At 46.5% G+C, this 16,210-nt stretch overlaps 1 protein-coding gene across 11 annotated transcripts in view; it reads right to left on the bottom strand.

The window, feature by feature from the left end:
- Window positions 1-13,709, bottom strand: part of BCAS1 (brain enriched myelin associated protein 1) — a 129,247-nt gene extending 115,538 nt beyond the window's left edge. For 2 of the 11 annotated variants that reach the window (XM_077460552.1, XM_077460554.1), the window contains exons 1-2: window positions 3,347-3,459; window positions 1,883-1,963 (exon numbers count right to left, since the gene is read on the bottom strand). In XM_077460552.1, coding sequence (XP_077316678.1) covers window positions 1,883-1,963; window positions 3,347-3,394 — 129 coding nt within the window. In that variant the 5' untranslated portion in view covers window positions 3,395-3,459. Of the gene's footprint in view, window positions 1-1,882; window positions 1,964-3,346; window positions 3,470-13,484; window positions 13,639-13,684 lie in introns of those variants that run through there. The other 9 variants (XM_077460557.1, XM_077460555.1, XM_077460563.1 and 6 more) reach the window with 9 other exon arrangements.
- Window positions 13,710-16,210: the final 2,501 nt, after the last annotated feature.

Here is a 16,210-nt window from a genome sequence, read left to right as displayed (position 1 = left end):
GTAATTATTAGTATTTTTATTTTAGACTTTGCTTTTATTTTTGGTGTACTAATAATAATAGTGTAAAAATAACCACAACAACAACAATAATCATCATACTGCTATTCTTTGTGTAATATTAATTATTCTTAATATATTACAATATTAATAATATATATTATTAATATTATTAATAGTGAAATAATGTCACTTTTACAGCGCCTTGAAAAAGTATTCATACCCCTTGAAATTCCCCACATTTTGTCATGTTACAACCAAAAACGTAAATGTATTTTATGTAATAGAGCAACACAAAGTGTCACATAATTGTGAAGTGGAAGGAAAATGATAAATTATACAAATAAATATGTGAAAAGTGTGGGGGGAGGGGCATTTGTATGGCGCCCCCTGGAGTCAATACTTTGTAGAACCCCCTTTCGCTGCAATTACAGCTACAAATCTTTTTGGGGATGTCTCTACCAGCTTTGCACATCTAGAGAGGACATTTCTGCCCATTCTTCTTCTTTGTAAAATATCTCAAGCTCTGTCAGATTGGATGGAGAGCGTCTCTGATCAGCAATTTTCAAGTCTTGCCACAGATTCTCAATGTGATTTAGGTCTGGACTGTGACTGGACCATTCTAACACATGAATATGCTTTGATGTAAACCATTCCATTGTAGCTCTGGCTGGATGTTTCGGGTCGTTGTCCTGCTGGAAGGTGAACCTCCGCCCCGGTCTCAAGTCTTCTGTAGACTCTAACAGGTTTTCTTCTAAGATTGTCCTGTATTTGGCTCCATCCATCTTCCCATCAACTCTGACCAGCTTCCCTGTCCTTGCTGAAGAAAACCATCCCCACCACATGATGCTGCCACCACCATGTCTCACGGTGGGGATGGTGTGATCAGGGGGATGGGCAGTGTTAGTTTTCCCCACACATAGCGTTTTGCTTTTAGGCCAAAAAGTTGAATTTTGGTCTCCTCTGACCAGATCACCTTCCCCCACATGTTTGCTGCCCCCTCCCCCACATGGCTTCTCACAAACTACAAACAGGACTTCTTATGACTTTCTTTCTCCAATGTCTTTCTTCTTGTCACTCTTCCATAAAGGGCAGATTTGTGGAGAGACGACTAATAGTTGTCCTGTGGACAGATTCTCCCCCCTGAGCTGTGGATCTCTGCAGCTCCTCCAGAGTTACCATGGACCTCTTGGCTCTTCTCTGATGAACGCTCTCCTTGCCCGGCCCGGTCAGTTTAGGCGGACGGCTGTATCTTGGTAGGTTTGCGGTTGTGCCATACTCTTTCCATTTTCCGATGATGGATTGAACAGAACTCCGTGAGATGTTCAAAGCTTGGGAGATTTTTTTTATAACCAAACCCTGATTTATACTTCTCCACAACTTTATCCCTGACCTGTCTGGTGTGTTCCTTGGCCTTCATGATGCTGTTTGTTCACTAAAGGTTCTCTAACAAACCCCGAGGGCTTCACGGAACATCTGTATTTATATTGAGATTCAATCACACACAGGTGGAATCTATTTAATAATTAGGTGACTTCTGAAGGCAATTGGTTCTACTAGATTTTAGTTAGGGGTATCAGAGTAAAGGGGGGCTGAATACAAATGCCCCCCCGCCCCCCACACACACACACACTTTTCACATATTTATTTGGAAGACCATTTATCATTTTCCTTCCACTTCACAATTCTGTGACACTTTGTGTTGGTCTATCACATAAAATCCCAATAAAATACATTTATGTTTTTGGTTGGGGTATGAATACTTTTTCAAGGCACTGTAGTGTTATTATTTTTTATATTGCTTTTATTTTTGTTGCTGTTGTAATAAGAATAATGATAAAAATAATAATAACAATGATAATATAAATAGTATCCTGTGTCTCACCTGGGGTTTGATGTCAGCGGTGTTCTCCTCCTGGTCCTCCTCCACTTCGGAGGTGCTGAGTTCATTCCCCATAGTGAGTGTCTGTGAGAGATCATCACATCCATTATAATACAAGACTCCGACATTAATGTGAGACAACATACAACATCACTGAGACGTGCAGAATATACACCGAGACAGGAAGTGAGAGGAAATCTCCCCAATGGGGACACAGACAGTAGAGAAAACCTGCCAGGGGCTCACCAGTGCCTACACTTTCTCCAAAAACTAAAACTAAATTACATTATACGAATAATAATAAATGAATAAATAAATGTAAAATAAATACACAAATAAATAAAAGTCAGTAACAATAAAGAAATAATGAACTCTTAACTTACCCTTAAAAAAATTAAATAATGATAAATAACTAAATAACATCCAAAAATGTATTATTATTATTATTATTATTATGATTATTATTGTTTAATGTATTTTTTTGGGTTCAAGTTTGGGTGTTATTTTATTGTTATTATTATTAGTATTATTATCAATAATAATAATAATAATAATAATAAAAACAATAATGTATTTCCATTTATTTAACCTCTAACCATAAAAAAATATTAAATACATTATTATTATTATTGACATTATTATTATTATTATTATTAACCACTTCAATACCGGGCACTTAAAAACCTTCCTGCCCAGACCAATTTTGAGCTTTCAGCGCTGTCGCACTTTGAATGACAATTGCGCGGTCATGCTACACTGTACCCAAATGACATTTTTATCATTTTTTTCCCACAAATAGAGCTTTCTTTTGGTGGTATTTGATCACCTCTACGGTTTTTATTTTTTGCGCTACAAATAAAAAAATACCGAAAATTTTGAAAAAAAAAATGTTTTTTTTTTTTGTTTCAGTTTCAAAACTTTGTAAATAAGTAAGTTTTCTCCTTCACTGATGGGCACTGATGGGGCTACACTGATGGACACCAATGATGTGGCACCAATGAAGTGGCACTGATGAGGTGGCATTGATGGACACTGATATGTGGCACTGATAGGCGACACGGATGGGCGACACGGATGGACACTGATAGGTGGCAAAAATTGGCACTGATAGCTGGCACGGATTGGCATGGATGGGCGGCACAGATGGGCATGGATAGGCGGCACAGATGGGCATGGATAGGCGGCACAGATGGGCATGGGTGGGCACTGATAGGCGGCACAGGTGGGCACTGATAGGCGGCACAGGTGGGAACTCATAGGCGGCACAGGTGGGCACTCATAGACGGCACAGGTGGGCACTCATAGGCGGCATTGGTGTTATACTGTACTAATGGATGCCAATCAGTGCCAAACAATAATGCATGCCAATCAGTGATGCCCATTGTGGGCACTGATTGGCATCCATTATGGGCACTGATTGGCATCCATTGTGCTGACTGGCATCCCTGGTGGTCTAGGGAGGATTACCTTTTCCCTGGTGGTCTGGTGGCGTCCCTGGTGGTCCAGTGTGGGCATCCTCGGGGGGGCTGTGCTGATAATCGATCAGCACAGACCCCCCCTGTCAGAGGAGCAGCCGATCGGCTCTCCTCTACTCGCGTCTGACAGACAAGAGTGAGGGAAAGCCGATCACCGGCTCTTCCCATTTACACTGTGATCAGCCGTGATTGGACACGGCTGATCACATGGTAAAGAGTCTCCGTCGGAGACTCTTTACCGAGATCGTAGTTGCCGGGTGTCAGACTGACAACCCGCAACAACGATCGCCGCGATGCGCGCCCCCGGGGGCGCGCAACGGCTCATAATCCTGATCATATCATATGACGTCCGATCAGGATTATGAAACCACTTTGCCACCATCAATTCCCTATAGGGTGGGCGGCAAGTGGTTATTAATAATAATAATAATAATAATAATGTATTTAATATTTTTTATGGTTAGAGGTTAATTATTATTTATGAATGTATTATTACATATTATTCATTTATTTTACTTATTTATGATGATTTGCTAGTTATTTGTGTATTTATTTTACATTTATTTATTCACGAATTATTACTCTTTTATTCTTTATTTTTTTTCGTTTGAGCACAAAATCGCACCAAAAATGGCGCGTTTCCATTAATTTCTAATGGGAATTCAAAGGCGCTAAAAACACCCAAATCTGCCCGATTTGAGCGGCAAAAAAAAAAAAAGCTCCTGAACTTGTTTGCGCTTCAGGTGACTTGGAGTGGAAAAGATTATGTGAATAATAATAAATTAATAAATAAATGTAAACTAAACACACAAATAAATAAAAATCATAAATAAAAAATAAATAAATTCAATAGATACTCAGTAACAATAAATAAATGATTAACACTTAACTTACCCTTACCCCTTAAAAAATAAATAAATAACTAAACACCCTACCCCCCCCCCCAAACAATATTATTATTATTAATAATAATAATAATAATAATAATAATAATAATGTTGTTTTTTTTTTGTTCGAGTTTGGATGTTGTTATTTTATTTAGTATGTGAGTGGGGCCTTGGGGGGGTCTCGGGGGGCCTTGGGGGGCTGTAGAAGGGTTTTAGGTCGCATGAGGCTGTATTAATAAAATATTTTGGAGGAGTTGTTTGTCTGGTGCAGCCCCGTGTACATAGATTTCATGTGAATGTGGGAAAATCAAACGATTTTCTTTGGTAGAGATGGAGCCTGAGGGGAGAGCGCTGTCACTTTCCCTTTTACACAAACCAGCCGCAGCAATTTCCGGCACAGCCGTCTCTGTGTGAGAAGACACATCATACGGCCTTTTTCAAAACACAAAACCCTCCCAGTCACCGAAGGGTTAAATAACCCCCCCACTGATGGAAATACTGGGGTGCAGTTGCTGACTTCTCATTTAGAAAATGCTAGCTGCCTGGCTTTCTCTCTTAGCGCAGGTTTGCTCTACATTGCACCTGTTATCAGATATATTTTATCCCGTGTGTCAAACACAAGACCCACAGGCCAAATCCGGACCACCCAGCCATTTCATGTGGCCCTCGCACCTCTCCTGCCCCCTTGTCTCTGCCCCACCTGGCCTCAGCAGAGGGGAGAACAGAACTCCTCCAGATCCTGCGCTTCTCCGTTCAACTTCAGCACCCCCTTCGTCTCTACCCCCACCTGGTCTCAGCATTCACAAGACTCCAGTCCTCCTCCAAATCTGCATTTTCTACTTCCCAGCTCTGCCTCCAGCAGTCGGCAGCAGAGAGGAGGACAGAACTCCTCCACCAGATCCTGCTTCCCAATGCATCTGCAACACCCCCTCATCTCTGCCTCCCCCTAGCCTCAGCATTTAGCAGACTGTGCAACTGCAGCACCCCCTCATCTCTGCCTCCCCTGGTCTCAGCAGACTCTGGCAGCTGACTCCAGTCCTCCACTGGTCCTCCTCCAGACTCTGCATTTTCTACTTCCCAGCTCTGCCCCCAGCTTCTTCCCAGCAGTAGCACAAGTTAAGGGGGGGGTACACTGTGGTGTAAGGGATGATGGGGGACTCTTGTCTTCTGATAGTGGGGGGGGAGGCTGTTGACATTCCACGTAAGGGGGGGGGGGGGTGGAGTGGGGTGCTCTGGACATCTAGTCTTACAGATACAACCTGCCCTTTGAGGGACACCCTAATTCTGATGCGGCCCAAAACAGACCCACCCAGTAATGTGTCCTCCAGTCAGGAAATGAGGAGGTCTCTGTCTGGCTTGCTGCAGCTTCTGATGAACATTGTGAGAAGCTCACAGTGTGCGGTGAAATCAGAGGAAGCCGTGTTTCAGTCCAGGAGAGGAGCCGGTACAACTGTTCAAGAACGAAGGGGAGGTCAGATCTGAGGATCGCAGGAAATGAGAGAAGCCCCAACCTTTCATTAGAGAACCTTTCCTTCACTCCGGACACACCTCTGGGGCTCCATTGTTTCGGGAAGAATAACATTTCATATAACTGGAAGGATCCTCCAGTGCAGAAATCCCCTCCCCCACCTCTGCTTTGTTATGGCACAAAGATGGCAGGACATGTTATATAGAAGTTTGTTTGAAATCTTTGAAAACTTATGAGAAAAAAAAAAAACTCCCATGTACATAAGTATCACCGACTCCTCCCATGTACATAAGTATCACAGGCTCCTCCCATGTACATAAGTATCACAGGCCCCTCCCATGTACATAAGTATCACAGACTCCTCCCATGTACATAAGTATCACAGCCTTTGCCATGACACTCAGAATTGAGCTCAGGTTCCTCCTGTTTCAACTGATCATCCTTGAGATGTTTCTACAACGTGATTGGAGGTCACCTGTTGTAAATTCAGCTAATTGGACATGATTTGGAAAGGCACACACCTGTCTATAGAAGATCCCACAGTTATCAGTGCATGTCAGAGCACAAACCAAGCCATGAAGTCCTAGGAATTGTCTGTAGACCTCCGAGACAGGATTGTATGGAGGCACAGATCGGGGGAAGGGTACAAAAACATTTCTGCACCATTGAAGGTCCCAATGAGCACAGTGACCTCCATCATCTGTAAATGGAAGAAGTTTGGAACCACCAGGAGTCTTCCTAGAGCGGGCCGCCTGGCAAAACTGAGCGATCGGGGAGAAGGTCCTTAGTCAGGGAGGTGACCAAGAACACGATAGTCAAGGAGGTGACTAAGAAGAACCTGATGGTCAAGGAGGTGTCCAAGAACCCGATGGTCAAGGAGGTGACCGAGAACCCGATGGTCAAGGAGGTGACCAAGAACCCGATGGTCAAGGGGGTGACTAAGAAGAACATGATGGGAGGTGACCAAGAACCCGATGGTCAAGGGGGTGACTAAGAAGAACATGATGGTCAAGGAGGTGTCCAAGAACCTGATGTCAAGGAGGTGTCCAAGAACCCGATGGTCAAGGAGGTGACCAAGAACCGATGGTCAAGGAGGTGACCAAGAACCCGATGGTCAAGGAGGTGTCCAAGAACCCGATGGTCAAGGAGGTGACCAAGAACCCGATGGTCAAGGAGGTGACCAAGAACCCGATGGTCAAGGGGGTGACTAAGAAGAACATGATGGTCAAGGAGGTGTCCAAGAACCTGATGGTCAAGGAGGTGTCCAAGAACCCGATGGTCAAGGAGGTGACCAAGAACCGATGGTCAAGGAGGTGACCAAGAACCCGGTGGTCAAGGAGGTGACCAAGAACCCGATGGTCAAGGAGGTGACTAAGAAGAACCCGATGGCCAAGGAGGTGTCCAAGAACCCAATAGTCAAGGAGGTGACTAAGAAGAACCCAATAGTCAAGGAGGTGACCAAAAACTTGATGGTCAAGGAGGTGACCAAGAGCCCCATAGTCAAGGAGGTGACCAAGAGCCCCATAGTCAAGGAGGTGACCAAGAACCCGATGGCCACTCTGACAGAGCTCCAGCGTTTCTCTGTGGAGAGAGGAGAACCTTCCAGAATAACAGCCATCTCTGCATCACTCCACCAATCAGGCCTGTATGGCAGAGTTGCCAGACGGAAGACAATCCTTAGTAAAAGGCACATGACAGCCACGCCTGGAGTTTGCCAAAAGATACCTGAAGGACTCTCAGATCATGAGAAACAAAATTCTCTGGTCTGATGAAACAAAGATTGAACTCTTTGGCCTGAATGGCAAGCGTCATGTCTGGAGGAAACCAGGCACCGCTCATCACCTGACCAATACCATCCTTACAGTGAAGCATGGTGGTGGCAGCATCATGCTGTTGGGATGTTTTTCAGTGGCAGGAACTGGGAGACTAGTCAGGATCGAGGGAAAGATGAATGCCGTAATGTACAGAGACATCCTTGATGAAAACCTGCTCCAGAGAGCTCTGGGCATCAGACTGGGGCAAAGGTTCAACTTCCAACAGGACAACGACCTTAAACACATAGCCAAGATAACAAAGGAGTGGCTATAGGACAACTATATGAATGTCCTTGAGTGGCCCAGCCTGATACTTATGTACATGGGAGGAGCCTGTGATACTTATGTACATGGGAGGAGCCTGTGATACTTATGTACATGGGAGGAGCCTGTGATACTTATGTACATGGGAGGAGTCTGTGATACTTATGTACATGGGAGGGGAGGAGCCTGTGATACTTATGTACATGGGAGGAGTCTGTGATACTTATGTACATGGGAGGAGCCTGTGATACTTATGTACATGGGAGGAGTCTGTGATACTTATGTACATGGGAGGGGAGGAGCCTGTGATACTTATGTACATGGGAGGAGTCTGTGATACTTATGTACATGGGAGGAGCCTGTGATACTTATGTACATGGGAGGAGCCTGTGATACTTATGTACATGGGAGGAGCCTGTGATACTTATGTACATGGGAGGAGTCTGTGATACTTATGTACATGGGAGGAGTCTGTGATACTTATGTACATGTGAGGAGCCTGTGATACTTATGTACATGGGAGGAGTCTGTGATACTTATGTACCATGGTGCCAATGGAAGTAATTGTGACCCATTGTTGGTGTCAATTGAAGGAACTGTGCCCCGTTGTTGGTGTCAATGGGAGGAAGAGTGACCCATTTTTGGTGTCAGTGACAGGAATTATGCCCCGTTGTTGGTGTCAGTGGATGTAATAGTGCCCCAAGGGCCGGATAAAGGCAATCAAAGGGCCGCAGTTTGGAGACCCATTATCTTAGGCAGTTAATAACCATTGCTTTGCACCTATACATCCTCTAACTGCTGCAAAGTGGCAGTTGATGGATGATGTTAGAGGGCTGCTGTTCAGGGAAGGTCCTTCCATCTTTGTGGAATTCCCGAACACCTTCAAGATTCTGGGTGACAACGTCAAAGTCTGTTCAGGTGAAGGAACCGACTCTTGATGGCAATAGCAGTTGTTATCTGGTCTCCATGTACCGCAGGGCTGAGCAGTGACCGGCTCGGGACAAACATACGCCCTCTATGTCAACTGCGTCTAGCAAAGGATCAGGAATCTGTCTGAAAACAACATCAGCCGATACACCTAGTAGACAACCAGATTCCTAGACGCCTTGGATGGGTGTGACTTGGGCTGCAAGGGGCCTCCACCCATAACCGTATCATACACTATATCACAAAAGTTAGTACACCCCTCACATTTTTGTAAATCTTTTCATGTGACAACACTGAAGAAATGACACTTGTCTACAATGTAAAGTAGTGAGTGTACAGCTTGTATAACAGTGTAAATTTGCCGTCCCCTCAAAATAACTCAACACACAGCCATTAATGTCTAAACCGCTGGCAACAAAAGACAGTACACCCAACACACAGCCATTAATGTCTAAACCGCTGGCAACAAAAGACAGTACACCCCTAAGTGAAAATGTCCAAATTGGGCCCAACGTGTCAATAATTTGTGTGGCCACCATTATTTTCCAGCACTGCCTTCACCCTCTTGGGCATGGAGGTCACCAGAGCTTCACAGGTCACCACTGGAGTCCTCTTCCCCTCCCCCATGATGACATCACAGAGCTGGTGGATGTTGGAGACCTTCCCCTCCTCCACCTTCCGTCTGAGGATGTCCCACAGATGATCAATAGGGTTTAGGTCTGGAGACATGCTTGGCCAGTCCATCACCTTTACCCTCAGCTTCTTTAGCAAGGCAGTGGTGGTGTTGGAGGTGTGTTTGGGGTGGTTATCATGTTGGAATACTGCCCTGCGGCCCAGTCTCTGAAGGGAGGGGATCATGCTCTGCTTCAGTATGTCACAGTACATGTTGGCATTCATGGTCCCCTCAATGATCTGTAGCCCCCCAGTGCCGGCAGCACTCATGCAGCCTCCAGACCATGACACCCCCACCACCATGCCTGACTGTAGACAAGACACACTTGTCTTTGTCCTGCTCACCATATAATAAAATATTTACAAAAATGTGAGGGGTGTACTCACTTTTGTGAGATAATGCACGTAGAAGTGTCCTCTCCTCCAGCTTCCCTCGGCTTTTGGTAGGAGAGGGTCACTGCCTGCCAAAAACCACCCTTACAGGGAATGGGCTCCTATCACTGATGACCTGTTAAATCTTGTTGAATGTCATCCTCATTCTAAAACCCCATACACACTATTAGATTTTCTGCAGATTTTTGTCTTCAGATTTACCAAAACCATATAATACGAGGTCAGACCTTAAGAATTTCAATGTGTGTGCAATCAGGCCGGCCCTTGCACTACATGGTTTTGGTAAATCTGAAGACAAAAATCTGCAGAAAATCAAATAGTGTGTATGGGGTGGAAGCCCGTGAGACTGTGGTGACCCCATATGTCCTCTCCGCAGGGTGGAGCTCCGCCCATTACCACAATGTTTGCTCGCAGCGGTGAAAGCTGAACGGCTGAGTAGCAACAGTTGAGACAACCATATAGTAATATACATCATCTGTATATATTGTGCAGGACCTGGAAGGAGGATTTCCTGTCCGTACCGTCCATCTTCTGAGGATTTACCGCAGAGATCTCAATAATAGAGTCCCTGAGGGACCGAGGACTGCCAGGATGTCTCTCCGGCATCCACCACAAATATCAGTTCATGGTGGACTGGCCATTGGCACATGATGAGAACTCTCCTGCCCTCAGAAAAGTGAACTTGGTAACATCAGGGGGAAGAGGGACAAGACTGACAGGGATAAAGGGACAGGGATAGAGGGAAGACGGACAGGGATAGAGGGACAGGGATGGAGGGAAGAAGGGACAAGGACAGAGGGAGTGTGGTGCAGGGAAGAAGGGACAAGGACAGAGGGAGTGTGGTGCAGGGAAGAAGGACAGCGACAGAGGGAAGGACAGGGATAGAGGGACAGCGACAGAGGGAAGAAGGTCAGGGATAGAGGGACAGTGACAGAGGGAAGAAGGTCAGGGATAGAGGGACAGCGACAGAGGGAAGGACAGGGATAGAGGGACAGCGACAGAGGAAAGGTCAGGGATAGAGGAACAACGACAGAGGGAAGGACAGGGATAGAGGAACAACGACAGAGGGAAGGTCAGGGATAGAGGGACAGTGACAGAGGGAAGAAGGTCAGGGATAGAGGCACAGGGACAGAGGGAAGAAGATCAGGGATAGAGGGACAGCGACAGAGGGAAGAAGGTCAGGGATAGAGGGACAGTAACAGAGGGAAGAAGGTCAGGGATAGAGGTACAGCGACAAAGGGAAGAAGGTCAGGGATAGAGGTACAGCGACAGAGGGAAGAAGGTCAGGGATAGAGGGACAGCAACAGAGGGAAGAAGGACAGGGATAGAGGGACAGCAGCAGAGAGAAGACTGAAGGGCATAGAGGGATAGCAGCAGAGGGAAGACAGTCAGGGATAGAGGGAAGAAGGACAGGGATGAGGGGACAGCGGCAGAAGGAAGAAGGACAGGAATAGAAGGACAGCAGCAGAGTGAAGACTGACAGGCATAGAGGGATAGCAGCAGAGGGAAGAAGGACAGGGATAGAAGTACAGAGATGGAAGGAGGAAGGATAGGGACAGTGAAAGATGGAAGAGGGTCAGAAAAAGGGGGACAATAGTGGCCATAAGAATAACAAAGGGACAATGGTGGAGAGAAAAAGGACAGGGCAGGGACAGTGGTGGAGGAAGGGACATTGATAGAGGGACAGTGATGGAGGGAAGAGGAGGAGGAAAGGAGGAGAGGGATAGAGAGAAGAAGGAGGAGAGGGATAGGGAGAAGGAGGAGAGGGATAGGCAGAAGGAGGAGAGAGATAGGGAGGAGGAGGAGAGGGATAGGGAGAAGGAAAAGAGGGATAGGGTGAAGGAGAAGAGGGATAGGGTGAAGAAGGAGAGGGATAGGGAGAAGGAGAGGGATAGGGAGAAGGAGGACAGGGATAGGCAGAATGAGGAGAGAGATAGGGAGGAGGAGGAGAGGGATAGGGAGAAGAAGGAAAGGGATAGGGACAAGGAGGAGAGGGATAGGGAGGAGGAGGAGAGGGATAGGGAGGAGAGGGATAGGAATAGGGAGAAGGAGAGGGATATGGAGAAGGAGAGGGATAGGGAGAAGGAGGAGAGGGATAGGGAGAAGGAGGAGAGGGATAGAGAGAAAGAGCGGGATAGGGAGGAGGAGAGGGATAGGGAGAAGGAGGAGAGGGATAGGGAGAAGGAGGAGGAGAGGGATAGGGAGAAGGAGGAGAGGGATAGGGAGGAGGAGGAGAGGGATAGGGAGGAGAGGGATAGGAATAGGGAGAAGGAGAGGGATAGGGATAGGGAGAAGGAGAGGGATAGGGAGAAGGAGGAGAGGGATAGGGAGAAGGAGAGGGATAGGGAGGAGGAGAGGGATAGGGAGGAGGAGATGGATAGGGAGAAGGAGGAGAGGGATAATGAGAAGGAGGAGAGGGATAGGGACGAGGAGGAGAGGGATAGGGACGAGGAGGAGAGGGATAGGGAGAAGGAGGAGAGGGATAGGGAGGAGGAGGAGAGGGATAGCGAGGAGAGGGATAGGCATAGGGAGAAGGAGGAGAGGGATATGGAGAAGGAGAGGGATAGGGAGAAGGAGAAGAGGGATAGGGAGGAGGAGGAGAGGGATAGTGAGGAGAGGGATAGGCATAGGGAGAAGGAGGAGAGGGATATGGAGAAGGAGAGGGATAGGGAGGAGGAGGAAAGGGATAGGGAGGAGAAGAAGAGGGATAGGAATAGGGAGAAGAGGGATAAGGAGAAGGAGGAGAGGGATAGGGAGGAGAGGGATAGGAATAGGGAGAAGGAGGAGAGGGATATGGAGAAGGAGAGGGATATGGAGAAGGAGAGTGATAGGGAGAAGGAGGAGAGGGATAGGGAGAAGGAGGAGAGGGATATGGAGAAGGAGAGGGATATGGAGAAGGAGAGGGATATGGAGAAGGAGGAGAGGGATAGGGAGGAGGAGGAGAGGGATAGGAAGGAGAAGAAGAGGGATAGGAATAGGGAGAAGAGGGATAGGGAGAAGGAGGAGAGGGATAGAGAGGAGAGGGATAGGGAGGAGGAGGAGAGGGATAGGAAGGAGAAGAAGAGGGATAGGAATAGGGAGAAGAGGGATAGGGAGAAGGAGGAGAGGGATAGAGAGGAGAGGGATAGGGAGGAGGAGGAGAGGGATATGGAGAAGGAGAGGGATAGAGAGAAGGAGAAGAGGGATAGGGAGGAGGAGGAGAGGGATAGCGAGGAGAGGGATAGGCATAGGGAGAAGGAGGAGAGGGATATGGAGAAGAAGAGGGATAGGGAGGAGGAGGAGAGGGATAGGGAGGAGAAGAAGAGGGATAGGAATAGGGAGAAGAGGGATAGGGAGAAGGAGGAGAGGGATAGGGAGGAGAGGGATAGGAATAGGGAGAAGGCGGAGAGGGATATGGAGAAGGAGAGGGATATGGAGAAGGAGAGTGATAGGGAGAAGGAGGAGATGGATATGGAGAAGGAGAGGGATATGGAGAAGGAGGAGAGGGATAGGGAGGAGAGAGGGATAGAGAGGAGAGGGATAGGGAGGAGGAGGAGAGGGATAGGGGGGAGGAGAGGGATAGGGAGGAGAGGGATGGGAATAGGGAGAAGAGGGATAGGGAGAAGAGGGATAGGGAGAAGAAGGAGAGGGATAAAGGGACAGTGGCGGAGGGAAGATGAATAGTGGTGGAGGGAAAGGGATACAGGCACATAACCATGTACTCACCCTCTATACTCCTCAGGCTCCTTTCTGCAGATGTTCAGCGCCGGACTGGCTGTATCGCCTCTACCTGCAGTCACGTTGCAGGTGGAGCGCCTGTCGCACAGTCAGGGGTGGAGCACTCGGTGACAATGTATTTGTTTTGTTACAGGCTCGGCATGCTCACTCACACTTATAAACACAGTACAAGCCCATCCTGTACACACCTGACTTTATATCCTTTGCCGTTCTTCACGTCGTATTTCATGTCCCTCTCCTGCCACGGTGGAACTACAAGTCCCAGAAATGAATGAGGGATGAGGGAATCTGTATTGTGAGGTGCTGCAGCATCTGGAGAGTGTCGGGTAGACTGGGAGAGAAGCGACATTAAAATGAATCTGATATTCAGCCATAAAGTAACAAGTACTTTTAGAGTTCAGCAGTCCATGAATACATTCCTGACCTGTCACCATATACCGTTTTCAGAAAATCTCCACTTTTTATCATTAATAAGCTCCAGTCTAGTGCCTCTACCTAAGCTGAGATGAAGTGATCCGTCTGCTGCAGGCAGGAGGAAGCATTTCTTCAGTCTCCTCTCCCCCAGTAGCCAGACTTTGCATTGTAACTTTGTAGAAAGTCACAAGATGAGAGGCTGTGGCATAGAATGTTCTGTGTCAGACATTGTATAGAATTTTTTTCCAATGTAAGGTCAGATAGGAGATCAAATGAGAAAGCCAACACGTTTCAGGGTCCAACAACACCCTTCATCAGGCTGGGAAATGATCACGTCAGGGGCTGAACTGCAACAGCAGAGAAATACTGTGACTGATGACACACAGATCCAGATACAATTTTATTCTGATGTAAGATCAGACAGAAGACGAATTGGGGAAGTCAACATGTTTTGAGGACCCAACCGCAACTCTTCATCAGTGGCGTGTCGGCACTCAGGTCGGGGGTCTCACCTGGAACAGCAGAGAAATACTGTGATCGGTCACACCAAGATCCAGATACAATTTTTTTCCAATGCAAGGTCAGATAGAAGATCAAATGAGAAAGCCAACACTTTTCCGGGTCCAACAACACCCTCCATCAGGCTGGGAAATGATCACGTCAGGGGCTGAACTGCAACAGCAGATAAATACTGTGACTGATGACACACAGATCCAGATACAATTTTATTGTAATGTAAGATCAGACAGAAGATGAATTGGGGAAGTCAATGTGTTTTGGGGACCCAACCTCAACTCTTCATCAGTGGCGTGTCGGCACTCGGCATTGGGAAATGATCAGGTTGGGGGTCTCTGCTGGAACAGCAGAGAAATACTCTACACCAGATACAATTTTTTCCAATGTAAGGTCAGATAGACGATCAAATGAGAAAGCCAACATGTTTCGGGGCCCAACAACACCCTTCATCAGTGTAGTGTCAGCACCCAGGCTTGGAAATGATCAAGTCAAGGTGTGAAATGCAACAGCAGAGAAATACTGTGACTGATGACATGCAGATCCAGATTACATTTTTTACTGATGTAAGATCAGACAGAGGATGAAATGGGGAAGCCAATATGTTTTGGGGACCCAACGTCACCCCTTCATCAGTGGAGTGTCAGCACTCAGAACTTGGAAATTATCACGTTGGGGGTCTAAACTGCAACAGCAGAGAAATACTGTGACCAATCACACCTAGATCTAGATACAATTTTATTTCAATGTAAGGTCAGATAGAAGACCAAAGGGGGAAGTCAACAGTTTTCAGGTTCCAAGGTTACTCCATCAGTGGATCTTCAGCACCCAGGCTGGGATATAATCATGTTGGAGTCTAAACAGCAAATGCAGAGAAATACCCAAACTGATGACACCTAGATCCAGATACAATTTTATTCCAATGTTAGGTTGGACAGAAGATTATATGAGGAAACCAACATGTTTTGGGTCCCAGCACCACCCCTTCATCAGTGCCATGTCAGCACTTAGACTGGGAAATGAGCTCACCAAGGTATAAACTGCAACAACAGAAATACTGCAACTGATAACACTGAGAACCAGATACAATTTTATTCCAGTGAAAGTTTATATCAAATGGGGATGCCAACATGTTTTTGGGCCCAACATCTCTCCTTCATCAGTGGGGTGTCAGCACCCAGGCTGGTAAATGGTTTTGTTGGGGTCTAAACTGGAAAAGCAGAAAAATACTTTAACCAATGATGCCCAGATCCAGATAAAATTTTATTTCAATGTAAGGTCAGACAGAAGACCAAATGGGGAAGTCAACACATTTCAGGCTCCAACATTACTCCTTCATCAGTGGATCTTCAGCACCCAGGCTGGGAAATAATTGTGTCGGGGTCTAAACGGCAACTGCAGAGAAATACTCAAACTGATGACACCTAGATCCAGATACAACTTTATTCCAATGTTAGGTCAGACAGAAAATTACATGAGGAAACCAACATGTTTGGGGGCCCAACACCACCCCTTCATCAGTGCAGTGTCAGCACTCAGACTGGGAAACGATCTCACCGAGGTATAAACTGCAACAGCAGAGAAATACTGCAACTGATAACACTGAGAACCAGATACAATTTTATTCCAATGTAAGGTTAGATCAAATGGGGAAGCCAACGTGTTTTGGGGCCCAACATCATTCCTTCATCAGTGGGGTGTCAGCACCCAGGCTGGTAAATTATCTTGTTGGGATCTGAACTGGAAAATCAGAAAAATACTTTAACCGATGACGCCCAGATCCAGAT

Source organism: Lithobates pipiens, unplaced genomic scaffold, assembly GCF_037356315.1.
Source record: "Lithobates pipiens isolate NorthernLeopardFrog02 unplaced genomic scaffold, aLitPip1_a1.2 Scaffold_28, whole genome shotgun sequence".
Classification (NCBI taxonomy): Eukaryota; Metazoa; Chordata; class Amphibia; order Anura; family Ranidae; genus Lithobates; species Lithobates pipiens.
The sequence above is the reverse complement of the archived record's forward strand: the minus strand, read 5'-3'. Positions and strand labels throughout refer to the sequence as shown.